General features: G+C 52.0%; 2 protein-coding genes across 2 annotated transcripts; one reads left to right on the forward strand and one right to left on the reverse strand.

The window, feature by feature from the left end:
• Window positions 1–500: 500 nt before the first annotated feature.
• Window positions 501–9,272, forward strand: ALT_8017 (putative TMEM1 family protein; the record flags this gene model as incomplete). Its single annotated transcript, XM_033555917.2, has 7 exons — window positions 501–540; window positions 624–3,208; window positions 3,263–4,342; window positions 4,398–5,024; window positions 5,070–5,095; window positions 7,749–8,800; window positions 8,863–9,272. The coding sequence occupies 7 exons, from the start codon at window positions 501–503 to the stop codon at window positions 9,270–9,272; spliced, it is 5,820 nt and encodes a 1,939-aa protein (XP_033411808.2).
• Window positions 9,273–9,928: 656 nt separating this feature from the next.
• Window positions 9,929–11,701, reverse strand: ALT_8018 (putative DNA repair protein (Rad57); the record flags this gene model as incomplete). Its single annotated transcript, XM_033555919.2, has 2 exons — window positions 9,929–11,246; window positions 11,304–11,701. The coding sequence occupies 2 exons, from the start codon at window positions 11,699–11,701 to the stop codon at window positions 9,929–9,931; spliced, it is 1,716 nt and encodes a 571-aa protein (XP_033411810.2).
• Window positions 11,702–11,971: the final 270 nt, after the last annotated feature.

Consider the following 11,971-nt stretch of genomic DNA (forward strand, 5'->3'; position numbering starts at 1 on the left):
ATTTTGCCGATACTTTTGCATCATGACGGGATATGACAGCTCCTCCTTTGCCTTATTCTCCCACTCTCTATACCTGACGTTTGTATGTAATTTGAGCCCAATAAGATGTACAGATGTACTTTTGTATCGAGAACTCAAGCCGCTATGATATAGGACGAAAATAAACTCACGCATGCTCGATATCTCCAAGACACTATTTGTTACAGGTGGTGCTGATAGATCACTAGTTAGTAGTCTCTTCTGTCATCTGAATTGGGAGGGCCATAAGAGTATGTTCTCCGTACGTATAAAAAATAATGCCAAGAGATGTACCTAAAGTATTATGCGGAGGGCTCGACCGCCTTCCCGCCAGAGCAACAGACACCTTGGATTATTGTCTCCTGAATGAGCATATACCTGTGCTAAGGTACCTCTCTTGCCGCTCATTGTTGAAATTGGTCCTGTAGAGCGGAATGTCACTAAGGTCCCTTGTGGCACGTCCCGAATAGCGCTCGGGAAATATGGAGACTTCATCACAGGCAAGCTCGAGCAGTGTCACCGGTATGTCGGGACGAGTGACCAACCCTCCGCCGGAGTTGACCACGCACTTTTAACTGACAAATTACTTTTTGAATGTCCTACAGTCGAGTATACCGATCCGTCGGGCCTATTTCCCCTCGTTGAACCCGTCATCGAAGATAAGCTCCCGCTCAAGAACCTCCACTGGAAATCGCCCACCCGCCCCGTACGATCCATCGAGTCGCTCCGCATCGGCTTCGTTCCAGCCCAGCTTGAGACAGACGAGCGCAAGCCCTCGAGCGATACCTCCCGGAGTGCCCCGGTGCCTCACCGACGCCATCAGATTCCTGGTCTGCGCCAAACACCGTACTTGAAAATCTACCTCCTCCGCTGCGATGACAACGACACCTACAAAGCAACCGCTCGCAAGGCGCTGCGGGACTGGATCAAGACCCACGCGTCGACGCCGCAGGCTGGCGCCTCGGCAGCAAGCAATCAGGAAAAGCACGATGCGTTCGAGTGGTTGATCGTGCACGTGGTGCAAGATGGCGACGGCACGGAGAAGGCCGCGCCGGCGTCGAAATGGGGCCGGAGCACCACGACCGTCCTCGAGAAGATCAAGGCGGATTTCAATGCGTCGTCCAAGTCGGCTGTTGATCGGGTGGCGCAGTTGCGTTTGCCCCGGCTGGGGAGCACGCAACGGCCGGCTGAGCTGGCCGATCAGGTGGAGGACTTAGTGGAGAAGATGAAGAATGCCATTCTGGCGTCCTTTGATCTCCGCGTGGCGCAGTATGAGGAGGATATCAAGGAGAAGGACTCGCAGCGGAGTCTGCCCGGTTGGAATTTCTGCACGTTCTTTATACTCAAGGAGGGGCTTGCGAGGGGCTTCGAGAATGTGGGTTTGTTTGAGGATGCGCTGGTCGGGTACGATGAGCTCTCGGTGGGATTGGATACGGCGATTCACGAGCAGCTTCAGGGCACGGGTGATCAGCATGGAGGTGCTTTCTTGACTGTCAGCAAGGACTGGCAGGAGAAAGCCAAGGCCGCTTTAGAGGAGATGGGCTCGGCGCCCTCTGATGTAGATGACAACGAAAAGTCGGTTGCTGTTGGAGAAATTGACACCAAGGACTTCCCGCTAGATCCAAATCGAAAGCCTTACCGGGAGATGATTCTAGCCAGCGATATCTCGATATTCGATTTCCGCACATATGTGTTCTCCCGGCAGCTGACCTTACTCCTGAGAGCCGCCAGAGCGCCGTCCTTGGTTGCGACAGAGACCGGCGCAAGCCAGAAAGGAAAGAAGGATAAGAAACCCGAAGATTTGATGCTTCTCTCTGATCTTTGTGAGAGAGCCGCCGAATTTATTACCCTCGCTGCACGTACGCTGAGAGTCGACCTCGAATCTGGCTTGGCTGATGTGGATCATCCGTCCAAGACGGACCTCATAAACAACCTGGTATCGTCCTGGGCCTATGCTGCAGCAAGCCAGGTCTTGATTCAGACGTACACACCGAAGCTCACATTGCCCGAATCTTCGCTTCATGCTATGAGCAAGGCTGTGGCAGCCGCCAGCACCCCGGAACCAAAGCCTGAGGTCCCCAGACGCTCTAGCTCATTGATGTCTCCAGTCACAACTCGACCCGGCCGTTCTAACAGCCACGGCATTCCGCTCCCAGATACTCTTGCCAATGCCTCTCGCGCAGACCACGAATTACAGAAGCCTATACCTGGCTTTATCCCAAAGACCGGTTCCGAGCAATTAGCGAGTGGGAGAGGGGAACTCCTTTCACTGGCACGACGCCTTTTGGAAGAAATCGCTGGCAGATGTGGTTGGAACGAGAACTGGAAGGATTTGGGACTACTTTTCGACAACCAAGGTCGAGGCAAGGACGAGATGACCGAAGTTTCCTTGGATGGCGAGACGGAAGAAAAGCCGGAAGAGAAGCCGGAAGAGAAGCCCAAGGGAGAATCTCTGGTTTCGGATCCTCTTTTTGGAATCGATCTTCTTGAGCTAAGGACTGCTCTGCGATCGAGAAGGGCTTTCAGTTCTCATTACGAGCAGCTTACGGACTTGGTGTATCGGCACTATGTTATGGCAAACCGCACATATTCCGCTCAGACGGCTCTCGCCGACATGGCTCTTCTACGTTATCGACAGAATGATTACACCGCGGCTGCCTCATATTTCCATCAAATCATCCCGTTCTACGGGACCAAGAATTGGATTTTACTGGAAGGAATCATGCTTGAAATGTATGCGAGATGTCTTGAAGAGCTGAAACGAAACGAGGAGTACGTACGAACGATGCTGCGACTTCTTGCCAAATTCGCCGTGCACATGCACTCGGGTTTGACTGTGCGGGAGAAGACGCTCGACGCTTCTTCCATCTTTACCGAACAGAGCCCGGTTTCCCGGTACGTAGAGAAACTCTTCGAAGCCTCTGGCACGCTTCAAAAGGAAGTCTCGGCTCCTTTCGCCGACTTCTTTGCAGACTTGGAGGTGAAACCGATCGTCATTCATTACGATGACAAGGATGGGTTTCAGATGCAACTTAGCCTGCGGTTTTTACTAGGAAAACGAATCGAGATTGATTCGATGAAGGTACGGCTGGTCAGTGCGAGCGGGCCGCATAGCAACGAGCACTGGATAGAAACTGCCACTAAGGCGATTATCAAGTCGTCGCCCACGAAGGTTCTCGTTGACTCTACGGTAAGCCTTTTTTTCACCAATCGAACCTTCTTACATTTACTGAACTCATGGAAGGCTACTTTGCAAGGAAAGTACGTTGTGGACCGCCTGGAAATGCGAGCTGGCAACATCCTATTCACACTAGCCGGCGGAAAGCATCCAGCCCTTCCTGTAGGCTTTAGGGAGGTGCTCGACGCCGAAGAGGTCGATAGTCGGCCCTATGTCTACTGCTTCCCACGACCCGAGGGATTGCAGGCCAAGATCACATCTCCACATGTAGTCAATTTGGAGCAAATGCGGACCCTCGAGCTGGAGCTCTACAGCGGGCACAATAACGTCAAGACTGGCACGATTCGCGTACGGCCTGCCACGGCTGGTCTTCGACTGAGGGTAGCAGAGGCAGAGGTGGTGGAAGGAACTGTCACCATCTCCACAAACAGCGAGTCTGGAAACATTGGGATTACGCAGTTGGAACCGCAGTCCATACTGCGGCTTCGCATTCCTTACACGGTCGAAGAGGTTCATCCGATGCTGTCCGCAAGGGCAGAGGTTTCCTACGAGACGGAGAGCGGCCGCTTCTCTTACAGTTCTCTTCATAACATTGTCTCCGCTCTGCCGATCAGCGTCAATGTGCAAGACGTCTTCAAGGACGAGGTTCTTTTCTCTCGATTTACCGTCAGCCCAGCGATGATGATCCCCCTTCGAATTCTAAAATGCAGTATCCCCAGCTCCGATGTCTACGAGGTTCAGTCGCACGTGAAGGACTCCGTGGCAATGGACGTATTTCCAAAGCAGCCAGCGTCCTTATTATACAGAATCCAGCAGCGAAAGAATACTGTCACTTCGCCCGGTTCACGACGCTCTCTCCGCCTCAGTGTCGAGTTTACTTGTGTGGACGACGAGTGCCTGGACGCGGTCGAAACGAGGTTCAAGAACAGTATTGCCGACAGCGATTTCCGCCAGTACACCACCTTGCTTACCACTCATATTGTGCAAGCATTCCGCACACAGCTGTCAACTGCAGACATGGAAGTGATCGGGCTCGTCCGCGAGCTGAGGACGCTGTCATATGCGAATGTTGGATGGGATGGACTGCTCGGTGCGCTCAAGGAGCCAGTCAACGGTTTAAAAGCATGGCTCATGACATGGCACCAGGTGGGTGCAATTTATCTCATATGACTTGAAGTGAGTTCGACTAACATCCAACCAGAACAATCCGATCATTTCGCTACCCAAACAACCAACGATACTCAGTCGTCGGATCGTGATTCCTGTTGACATACCGGAGATCCAAGTACTGCACACCGCAGAATTGCGACTCAAGGATCTCGCTGATCAGCCGAGACACGCGGCTGTCGGTCAGATGATTGCGGCCGAGCTCGTTCTACGTCATACACGGCGATGGAGCTCGCCTGAGACTCGCGAGAACGCGGGGGGTACCCTCGAGTTTTCCTACGAGATTCACGCCAACCCGGAACTGTGGCTCGTTGGAGGACGCAGACGGGGAAACTTTGTCGCATCTGAGAACGAAACTCAGACGTTTGCCGTCATGCTGCTCCCCCAAAAAGCGGGCCATCTCCTCCTTCCGGGGCTGGAGATCAAAAGTTACGTTCCCGCGGGGCCATCCTCTACGGCAACGACGAACCAACCAGGGAATCCAGCGGCGGGTGGTGCTCAATCCCTGCAGCGACGACAGATTCCCAGCGAGGTCGATTACCGCAATCATGGGGAGACTCTGTTGGTGCTCCCTGATCTACGGCAGACGACAGTCAGTCTCAGCCCGGCGGGGGGAGGACATGGCGGCTCGTGGTTGATACATTCAGAGAGTCGGAATGAGGTACATGCATGATAATGTTAACGATTTTGTAACTGTGTAACCTAGCGATCTGAGCATGATGTCAAGACCAGGTAAAGATAGATCAATGGCTGTGCACCTGTTGAATATCCATAGTTCTGTTCAAATTTGCAAACAACGAAAAAAACACAGACGGCCACTGGTGACTAAGCACCCGGTTTAAACTAATTATTTTAATTTTTTTAACCTCTTCACAAGGAATTTTAGTTTTGGTTGTTGACAAGTCAGCCAGACCCACTGGGCCCTCCCATCCTCAACAAAATGGCTCCGCCCCAACAGTTTACTGCTACTTCCTCCCGACGCAACTACAGTCGAAGAATGAGAAATTAGCCCAAGATTTCTGGTGATTACGGATTTGGTCTATCTTTTTCAGAGGAGCCCATTGCATAACGATGGGGTATTCAAATCCAGCATTGAGACTGCCTATTTATGAGAAATCGATAGAGGGAATTTCGTAGCATTCCTTACTGACCTGTTGAGCTTTCCGAGTGATCAACAAGATCTGAGTGTGATTTACTATGATACTACCATAGTAAGCAAGGACTGAATCACATGCATTACCTCGATCACGAATCTTACAGAGGTCGAAAGGAAGAATGTATCTACAAAATAAACCCGACGCCTGCAATTGTAGACCAATGACCACTAGCAAGGCCCTACAAGCTAGCCGTGCCTTAGTTCGATCTCGATTAAACCTTGACGGGTTTCGGCTGGTTGCTATTGGTGAGACTGAGGTTGATCTGCTTTGTGAATTATGTAAGCCAGCGCTTGCATCAAGTAAGTTCGGTTCAATATGAAGGATGCTACATTGTTTTTTTTTTTTTATTTTCTAGAAGTGTGAGCAAGGGTGTTCATGGCGTTTCATTTCCAGTCAGGTGAGGTGAGTCTCACATGCTATTAATATGGAACGATGCCCGCGAAATTTTGATGTCTGGAGTCGGAGTCAAACTTGGAGATGTTCTAGAAGGTCAATGGGGAACTGATATGGATCTGCTCCGAATCATCTCCGACCCCACGATTTATAAGTCGGCTGTTGCTAACGGAGTAAATATCGATAATGTCAAGTCATTCAAGGACAAGGAGTCAAGTGTCAACACATCCGTAGGCAAAGCTGCATACTCCGTAGGAGAATTGCATATGATACCTCGGAGAAGATCTCTCCTTCCTGAGCTGGCACTATAAGGCAATGATACGGATTCGTGCATGCCAAGACTGTTGAGAAGCCCAATTCCCTTTGGCCGGCAGTGGATCATCACTAATGTATATGATTGGGTTCCAAAAGGCGGTGAGACGCCACCCCGGTATCTGTACCTGGTCCGGAATGCCACTAGTATTTTTCCTTTTGCCCCCATGTCTGCCACATGGTAATCTCATAGAACCCGTTTGCATTTAGCTGTGGCTGAACATCGCCTACAGAAAAAAGGCGCAGGTAGACTTGGGAGTACTCCGTACAGACTCTAGAATCGATTTAGCCGGAGACCAAGGCTCAAGGTGGCCTGATTCGGAACCCCTATCAGACGCCGATAATACCTCAATGTTGATTGGTGAGAAGGTAGATAGTAGATATTAGAGGTCTGTCATCTGTCGATGACTGACTTGAGAGTAGGTATCATTCGTAACCTGAGTTCGAGAAAAGTGGCGCACTCAATCACACCTGAGCTGCAGGACTCGCATGTTCATATGCAAACTGCAGTTCAAGAGCGAGCTGAACGCTATGCAGCTACGGAGTACTCCTTACTACCAATCATGGCAAACGCTGCCTCGGGAGAATCGAAGCAAGAAAGATATGGGCCATTCCGGCGATCTGCACAGGACTGGACTCGACATAACTATTGATTGGCCGAGTGCTGACGAATGCATCCAGCTTTGGTGGCTAGACAATACCTTACATGGATCCATGATCATCACATTCTCAAATCCCAGGTCGCCGTCTGAGGCAAATTTCACAGATTTTCAGAGAAAAGAAAATTCAAAAGCAAAAATGTCAAAATCAGCATTGGTATGACAGGGGTTACCCGTGCTCAAGGAGCTCACCAGCCAATCATTCTTTAGGGATATGGTAAAAATTACCGTGGTAGTCAATCCTCTCCAGTTGAGAATTACCTCCCAATACCAACCAAACCCATGGAAGGGCTCTATTGAGTGCCTACCACCTTAATAGGTATCCCAAAATCCGTCAGATCGTCAAATCAATAGGCGACACGGGAATGGGCTGTTCTCGTCGCGTTTTCTTCCTTTTTGCCTTCTGAAATCTCGGTCCGTTTGTTTTTCTTTGGCCTTTTCATCCCCTGTGATCTTCTTTATTGCCCCCCTCCTCCGTTCGTCCTCTATTGCTGGTCTGCTCTCTTAACCGCCAGTCTCCCTCCTTCTTGTCTCCTCGTTGACCTCCTCTTGCTTTGTCTAAAGGAGCGCAGAGGAATTCGCGACCAGATCATTCACCCCATTCTTCTGACCTTGTCAGCCTTCCACCACAGACGTCAGAAAGGCTTCGAGTTTGTGTAACCCTTTACTGAAGCAGATTCACTGGGTGAGTGGAAGCTTGAACCTGTCCCTCATATAACTTTTTTCTTGTCAAGTCGACGAGGGGGTACTCTCGGGCCTTCCAAGACTTGTTCTTGACGTCTTCCATCATTTCACCTTCCCATTGACGTGATATTGGCCATCGATCATATGCGACTTTCTTGCATAGACTGACACGGTTGACAGTATCCATCCCTCATACCCAACCAGTCTACACAAGCAGCTCGGTCCTGTCACCATGTCCTCGACGGCTCTTCCCAAGCGCGTTGCGCTGCATCGCAACCCAACCACGGACTCCTCCGTGCCCAGCTCCGTCTCTCACTCTCCTTTCGACAGTCCTCGCCAGTCCCCTTCGTCGACGTCGCTCTCCTCAATGGCCTCGGATGCCGAGAACACCAGCGGCAAGATGATCGACACCTATGGTAACGAGTTCAAGATTCCCGATTACACCATCAAGCAGATCCGGGATGCCATCCCTGCTCACTGCTACCAACGCTCGGCTGTCACGAGTTTGTACTATGTCTTCCGGGACATGGCCATCCTTGCGACTGTCTTCTATGTCTTCCACAACTATGTCACCCCCGAGACCGTGCCCTCCATGCCGGTGCGCGTCGTCCTGTGGGCCATTTACACCGTCATTCAGGGTCTGGTCGGAACCGGTGTTTGGGTTCTGGCACACGAGTGCGGTCACCAGGCTTTCTCCCCTTCCAAGATCTTGAACGACACTGTTGGATGGATCTGCCACTCACTTCTGCTCGTCCCTTATTTTTCATGGAAGATCTCACACGGCAAGCACCACAAGGCCACCGGTAACATCGCTCGTGATATGGTCTTCGTTCCCAAGACCAGGGAAGAATATGCCTCTCGCATCGGCCGTGCCGCTCATGAGCTCAGTGAATTGATGGAGGAGACTCCCATCCTGACCGCGACCAACCTCGTTCTCCAGCAGCTGTTCGGATGGCCCATGTACCTCTTGACCAATGTCACCGGCCACAACAACCACGAGCGCCAGCCCGAGGGACGCGGCAAGGGCAAGCGGAACGGCTACTTTGGTGGTGTCAACCACTTCAACCCTTCCAGCCCCCTGTATGAGGCCAAGGATGCCAAACTGATTGCCCTGAGCGATCTCGGTCTCTTCCTTGTGGGAAGTCTCCTCTACTATATCGGATCGACCTATGGCTGGCTCAACCTCCTTGTCTGGTACGGCATTCCTTACCTCTGGGTAAACCACTGGCTCGGTAAGTTCCTCTCGTCCACCTTTCGCGGCACGAAACAGGTTTTTGCTGACTTGCAAATATAGTTGCCATCACTTTCCTTCAGCACACCGACCCCAGCCTCCCCCACTACCGGCCTGAGGCCTGGGATTTCACCCGTGGAGCTGCTGCTACAATTGACCGTGACTTCGGCTTCGTCGGTCGCCACATCTTCCACGGCATCATCGAGACCCACGTTCTGCACCACTATGTCAGCACCATCCCCTTCTACCACGCTGATGAGGCCAGCGAGGCCATCCAGAAGGTCATGGGACCGCACTACCGCAGCGAGGCTCACACCGGCTGGACTGGTTTCTTCAAGGCCCTCTGGACCAGCGCTCGCACCTGCCAGTGGGTTGAGCCCACCGAGGGCGCCAAGGGCGAAAGCCAGCACGTTCTTTTCTACCGCAACATCAACGGCATCGGTGTCCCTCCTGCCAAGATTCCCGCCAAATAGAGTCTCTGTTCGTCAGCACATAGAACGTTATTCTTCATTCTTCCCTTCTTTCTTTTCGAGTTCCTCGCTCCGTGGTGCTCTCGCGGGATCGAATCTGACCACGACACGGGCACTTGTCATATCATAGAGCGAATGTGAGTTATCTAAATGAAAGGCGTATCTGGAAGGGGGGCAAAAAGACTTTTTATTCGTCCATGTTGACTCCTGCCCTTTAATAGTTCTTAATCGGGGAGTCCTGTTTGGTTGCCATGTGCTCTAGATCATCTTACCCCTTTTCATAGCATATATTCTGCTTTCCAGCGAAGATTTGTGGATGTCCTTTTTCTCGCGTTCGACGTTCGTCCCTTTAGACCACAGGTGAATTCAGTCAATCCAGAAAGCGATCACAGGCTTCAACTTTTAGGACGTGAATATGGGTAGAGGAGTCGTAAAGCTGGAGAAATTAAGGAATTCAAATGCGGGGACGCAGAATAGCTTCCGGCGCCCCGCCGCAACTAGCACTAGTGGAGATATACATAACACCGCGACCGAGTCTAGGCAGCCAAGTTCCTCATTGTAAACTATGGTACATTGATAGATGATCTGCATATTCAGAGATATACAGAGATGCTAAGGGATCAGTAGCTTCGAGTTGAATCAAATTTCTTGAATATCGTCTACTCTTGCGCTTCCACACTCCTCAATCCTCCCTTCCAGATGGTATATTCAACCTCATCTTGGATGTAAACGGTGGGGTTCCCCTCCTTGTCGACGGTAGCTGTTGCCCTCCCGGAGGTCCAAGGCGCAAAGACCAGTTTCATGGTTCTTCGGAGCGTGCGAGGGGGAACGGTGTCTGGGGCTGCCGGTTGGGGCGTGGCCCGTGGTCGTACAGGCGGGACAACTGAATTGGTTTCCACGACGTGGTGATCGCTTCGTTGCTCCTTACCGTCTGACGTCGGTTTGATTCCTTCGTGTGGCTGTGAAGCTGGCGACAACGGGTCTGTGCTCTTTGGCTCAAAAGCAGGATCGAGCAATATCGCGATCTCCTCCTTCTTCAGGGCAATCCTGCACGCTATCTGGGACGACCAGACAAACCCCAGCGCGGGCGTCTTGTGCGTCGGCTGCCGGGAGAAGTAGTATGGTGAAGGCGGCGCGGCAGCCTGCAGCGTATCGCCCCACCCGGTGAAGAATCGTTGCTGGTGCACTAGGCTCAGTAGCTCGTTGCGTACGGGGTTGCCGATTAGGTATGATCCGTCGAAGTCTTGCTGCTGCTGCTCAGACTGGTTTTCGTCTCCGACGAACGGCGAGGAGGGGAAGGCTGGGGATGAGGACGGTGGTGCGATCGTGATGTGAGGGGACAGCTCGGCATTTCCGGACTCCGGAGGCCTGGATCGGGCAGCGGGAAGGGGGGAAGCGCCGCCTGAGTCGCGGTGTAGAGGTGTCGTCGGTTGCTGTTGTGTGGATACGGGCGGGGATGAGATAATAGTATTTCCGTACGCGGCAGCGCGCCGCAATGCTGCGTTGCTCTCGAGGGGATCGAAGCGGTCCGACACTTGATTTGCGACAACAATCGCAATATTCTTTGCGACGGCTAGGTTGCGCAGCAGCTGGCCCAGCCTTGCCAGTTCCCCGGATCGTGTAGACAGACCCAAAACATTGTGAGATGTATGTTCTGCTCTGTAGTTTGAAGTGATCGAGTCGATGACTACGAGGCCAACGTCGTAGCGGGTAATCGCAACGGGCAACTGGTAGTTGAGGATATGATCTTGGGATTCCAGGTCCATCGCGTTGATGGAGAGGATGTTCTCCAGTGTCGGGGCGCGGTCTTTCGGGAGGGTCGAGAGGTAAGGATGATACTCGAGGAGCTGCGACAGTCGTGATGTCGCCAACGGGGCCTCCGTTGAGATGTATATTGCGCCTTTTCCGAGACCTCGAGGCTCTGAAAGTTGCACCGCTAGAAGGAGACTGAGGAGGAATTGCGTCTTGCCGCTCCCACTACATACTCGCACAGTCAGAAATAGCAAACAATGCGTATGCCGTCCGGTAAGTCACCTTTCTCCAGTCACCTCGGTCAAATAGCCGGTCGCCAGACCACCATTGAGTAGCTCATCCAACGCGGGGTCCAAAGTGCTGATCGCACTCCATCGCGACAAGTCTAGCTTGGTTGATGGACCAGGGATGAGAGGCTTTTCGATGTCATTGCTGGAGCTCGGCTCGACAGCATCATCACCATCACAAGCCTCTTCAAATCCAACATCTTTGTGCAACGCCTTGACAACCTGAGTGGTTAGCCGGCGAAGGTCTGCGGGGGGGACGTGAGCGCGTTTCGCGATTTCGAGATTATCGAGGGTAATGAGATCGACGATGGTGATTTTATTTCGCTCGAGTGGGGGTATAATATGAGCGTATGATCGTGTTTGAAAGCCCGGTAAAACCGATAACAGATCCATAAGCGTGACCGTGTCAAGAGAGCAGAAGATCACAACGCGTTGGGAGCGAGTGATGAGCAATTGCGGATGTTGCGCTGACAAGCCGGCGACCAATCAGATTCCTAGATTCACCTCTATAGTATACCACCTGAACGACAACACTGAGTATAATATTTAGAGTTTGATTCGTCTCTGCTATTCCTCGACTCTCACAGTTTACTACGAGGTAATGAGCTGTCTTTGTCTGTCGAACCACCTTCAAGAGCGAATGCAGGACCATCGATGTTGTAC

Source organism: Aspergillus lentulus, assembly GCF_001445615.1.
Source record: "Aspergillus lentulus DNA, contig: Alt16, strain: IFM 54703, whole genome shotgun sequence".
In the NCBI taxonomy this organism is placed as follows: Eukaryota; Fungi; Ascomycota; class Eurotiomycetes; order Eurotiales; family Aspergillaceae; genus Aspergillus; species Aspergillus lentulus.